This window comes from Corapipo altera, unplaced genomic scaffold, assembly GCF_003945725.1.
Source record: "Corapipo altera isolate COAL_440 unplaced genomic scaffold, ASM394572v1 59470, whole genome shotgun sequence".
Classification (NCBI taxonomy): Eukaryota; Metazoa; Chordata; class Aves; order Passeriformes; family Pipridae; genus Corapipo; species Corapipo altera.
Window position 1 is genome coordinate 1 of NW_020887840.1, and position 3537 is coordinate 3537.

The 3537-nt window shown below is 71.1% G+C and overlaps 1 protein-coding gene across 1 annotated transcript; it reads left to right on the forward strand.

Annotated features, from left to right (window-relative positions):
* The first annotated feature begins 993 nt into the window (after positions 1 to 993).
* On the forward strand, positions 994 to 3531 carry LOC113941770 (histone-lysine N-methyltransferase 2D-like). Its single transcript, XM_027632914.1, has 9 exons — positions 994 to 1099; positions 1185 to 1311; positions 1401 to 1651; positions 1733 to 1830; positions 1923 to 2088; positions 2208 to 2373; positions 2457 to 2571; positions 2658 to 2815; positions 2944 to 3531. The coding sequence occupies exons 1-9, from the start codon at positions 1051 to 1053 to the stop codon at positions 3281 to 3283; spliced, it is 1470 nt and encodes a 489-aa protein (XP_027488715.1). The 5' UTR covers positions 994 to 1050; the 3' UTR covers positions 3284 to 3531.
* The last annotated feature ends 6 nt before the right edge of the window (positions 3532 to 3537 follow it).

Genomic DNA, 3537 nt, shown 5'->3' on the forward strand with positions numbered 1-3537 from the left:
CCCCCCCCCCCACCCCGCGCTCGGGGCCTTTCCGGGGGGGGCTCGAATCCCCCCGGGACCACCGGGAACCGGAGCGGGGGGTTTGCTGGGTGGGTTGGCCCCTACCCCGTGGCCGGGACCCCGCGGGGGGCTCCCTCCGTCCCCGCCGCGCCCTCGCGGGGTTTTGGGGTGCCGGAGCTGCCCCGGTGCGTTCCTCCCTTTCCCGCTGCCCCGGGCTCTGGGTTGAGGCCACCCCGGGCCCGCGGGACCCCCCCCGGATCTTCCCCTTCCCCGTGTGTGGCTCATGGTCGGGTTTGGGGTCCCCTTTGCTGCCCCCCCACCCCCCGCAGCCGGCCGGGGCCCCTCTGGGTTTTTGGGGTGCACGTGAAGCAGTGGTGGGAGGGGGTGGCTGCAGATCGGGGCTTGGACCCCCGTCCGTCTTTGAGCGTCGTGTTTTGGGGTGGGTTTTCCTTGCCCCAGACCCATCCCAGGACCCCCCAGTGCTGTGCACGGTCTGTGCTGGCCCCGGGGAAACTGAGGCACGGGCAGGTGCCAGTGGAGGGCACCCTGGTTTATGCTGCACCCCAAATCCCCCCTCATGTCCCCCACGTGGGAGGCACTGGGGGCCCTCCTGGGAGGGTCCTGGGGTTCCCCGGGAGTCCTGGTGTTCAGTGGAGCCAGAGTCACCGAGCCACCCCCCCCGAGGGGTTTAATCGAGGTCACTCTGGGGGTTTGGCTGCCTCAGATGTGCTGGGTTGTCTCTGCACTGTCCCCACCCAGCCCTGGGGGGAACCTGGAGGGCCACGGTGTGATGGGGGGACAGGGAGGACCCCTGTGGTGTGTGTGGGGGGGTCTCCTGGACCCCCAGGGAGCCAGGATCTGCTCCCAGAGGACACTCCCAGCTTGGGACCCCACAAACTTGCCTTGGGGCAGTGACAGGAAGGGGCTGCCCTGTCCCTTGGGTGTGCGGTCATGGGGGGCTGCGGGGGGGCCGGGGAAGGTCCCAATGTCCCTGTGCTGACAGATTCTCCCCCCTACAGCCACGGCCCCCCCAGGGACGCCGGAGGCAGGATGGACGAACAGAAGGCGCCCAGCGAGGAGAAGGACTCGGCCGCGCCAGGTGAACGCAGGGCCAGATTTGAGGGGGGGGGGGGTGTCCCTGTCCCTGTACCCCCCCATGGCGGTGACACCCCCTCTCCCCACAGCCGATGGGGCCGTGGCCTCGGAGGAGATGGGCAGCGCGGAGGGGGACCCCCTGAAACCTCCCGAAGGAGCCTCCGCGGGGCCGGAGCCGGAGAGCACGGACACGAAGGGACCTCCTGAGACTGGCAGGTGAGGGCGGGGGGAGGCTCAGGGGTGGCGTGGAGCTGGTGGGGGGGCATCCCAAATGTCCCTGACACCCCAAGTTTCCCCCCTCCCAGCCCGCCGAGCCGCCGCTGCGCCCTCTGCAACTGTGGGGACTGGAGCCCGCACGGGCAGTGGGAGCTGCAGCGCTTCGAGCCGGTGCCCGACTGGCCCGAGAGGCTGGTGGGCGACAACCCCCCCGAGGGGCCTGGCCAGCCCCCCCCGGGGTCCAGCCAACCCCCCAGGGAGCCGGAGCTGGCGGGCGACGACCTGGCGCAGATCGGCTTCTCCGAGGGGGTGACCCCGGCGCAGCTCTTCGAGCCGACAGGTGAGCGGGATCACGGCACCGGGGTCCCCATCCCACCGCTCCAGGTGTCCCCAGGCTGCCCCTGACGCCCCTTCCCCACAGGGCACTGCTGGGTGCATCGCTGCTGCGCGGCCTGGGCGGCCGGCGCGGGGCCGGAGGCGGCCGCCGTGGCCAGAGCTGTTTTCTCAGGGATCTCACAGGTGAGCGGTTGGATCCGGGGGGGGGCTGTGGGGGCTCGGCCGGGCCTTCCCCCCCGCAGCAGCACTGACCACCCAGGCTCCTGTCCCCTCAGAAATGTGAACGCTGCGGGCGGGCGGGGGCCACCATCCCGTGCCGGGCGGCCGCCGGCTGCTCCCGCCTCTACCACTTCCCCTGCGCCGCCGCCAGCGGCTGCTTCCAGTCCACCACGACCCTGCGGCTGCTCTGCCCCGAGCACGTGGCCGAGGCCCTGGAGATGGGTGCGTGCGGGCTGGGGACGACCCCCTGGGTGCTGGGACCCTCCCACCCCGCTGCGGGGTGCCAGGAGGGTTAGAACCCCGTGAGGAGGTGGCCCTGATCCCCCGTCTCCCCCTCGCAGAGGACGCGCGGTGCCGCGTGTGCGCCGGGCCGGGCGACCTGCGGGACCTGGTGCTGTGCACGGGCTGTGGGCAGCACTTCCACGGCGCCTGCCTGGACACGGCCCCGACGCCCCACGGGCGCTCGGGCTGGCGGTGCCCCGAGTGCAGAGCGTGCCAAACCTGCAGGTGAGCCCCCAGCCCCGCCGTGGGGGGAGCGGGGACACACCCAGGGAGGGGTCCCCACCCTCACGTGCCCGTGCCCCCCACAGGCAGCCTGGCCAGGACTCCACGATGCTGGTCTGCGGGGCCTGTGGCAAGGGCTACCACACCTTCTGCGTGGATCCAGCCAGCCAGGGCCTCCCCACCGGCTCCTGGAAGTGCAAGGTGCGTCCTGCTCCTGCTTGGGGTGGGGTACAGGATGCCTGCCCCCCTCCCTGCTCACTCTGACACGCCTCTGTTCCCCCCACCAGAACTGCCAGGTCTGCTCTGAGTGTGGCCGGTGCCCTGTGGGGCTCGACCCTGGCTGCCAGGGGTCCAAGGTGTGTGGGAGCTGCCAGGGGGGCTGCACTGCAGCCGATGCCCCCGTGGCACCAGGACACTCACCACAGCCTGAGTCGCCCGCCCAGACGTGAGTGGGGATGGGGGGCTGGTTATGGGGGGATGTGTCAGGCCCTTTTGTGGGTGAGGGGATGTGTCCTGCAGCCCTGGGGACAAGGTGGCCTGATCCCCACTCCCCTAACCTGGCGTCCCCCCCAGGTTGGAGCCCCCCAGCTGCAGCGAACCGACGGATGTGCCCGTCCCCCCACCTGAGCTGGAGCCTGTGGGGGGTGATGAGGAGACACAGCCCCTCCCAGACCCCAAGGAGGCACCCGTGGACCCCAAGGAGGAACCCCCAGAACCGAAGGAGGCACCCCCAGACCCCAAGGAGGCCACCCCGGGTGATGGCGGGTCTCCTCCTGGCGAGCTGACCCCTGTGGAAGTGCCCCCCAGTGAACAGCCCCTTGATGAAATGCCCCCTGACATTCAGCCCCTTGACGTGCAGCCCCCCAACATTCAGCCCCCTGACGTGCAACCCCTCGACATTCAGCCCCCCTGACGTGCAGCCCTCTGAGGAACCCCCTCCTCTCGTGCTGCCCCCCGAGGAGCCCCCCTCTGAGGAACTGCCCCTCGAGAGACCACCCCTTGCTGAGCTGCCCCCTGACAGGCCCCCCCTCGAGGAGGTGCCCCCCAGTGAACGACCCCCCGATGAGCTGCCCCTCAACATCCCTCCCCTTGATGAGCCGCCCCCTGAGAACCCACTCCTCGAGAAGTCACCCCCCCATGAACTGCCCCCTGAGGAGCTGCCCATCA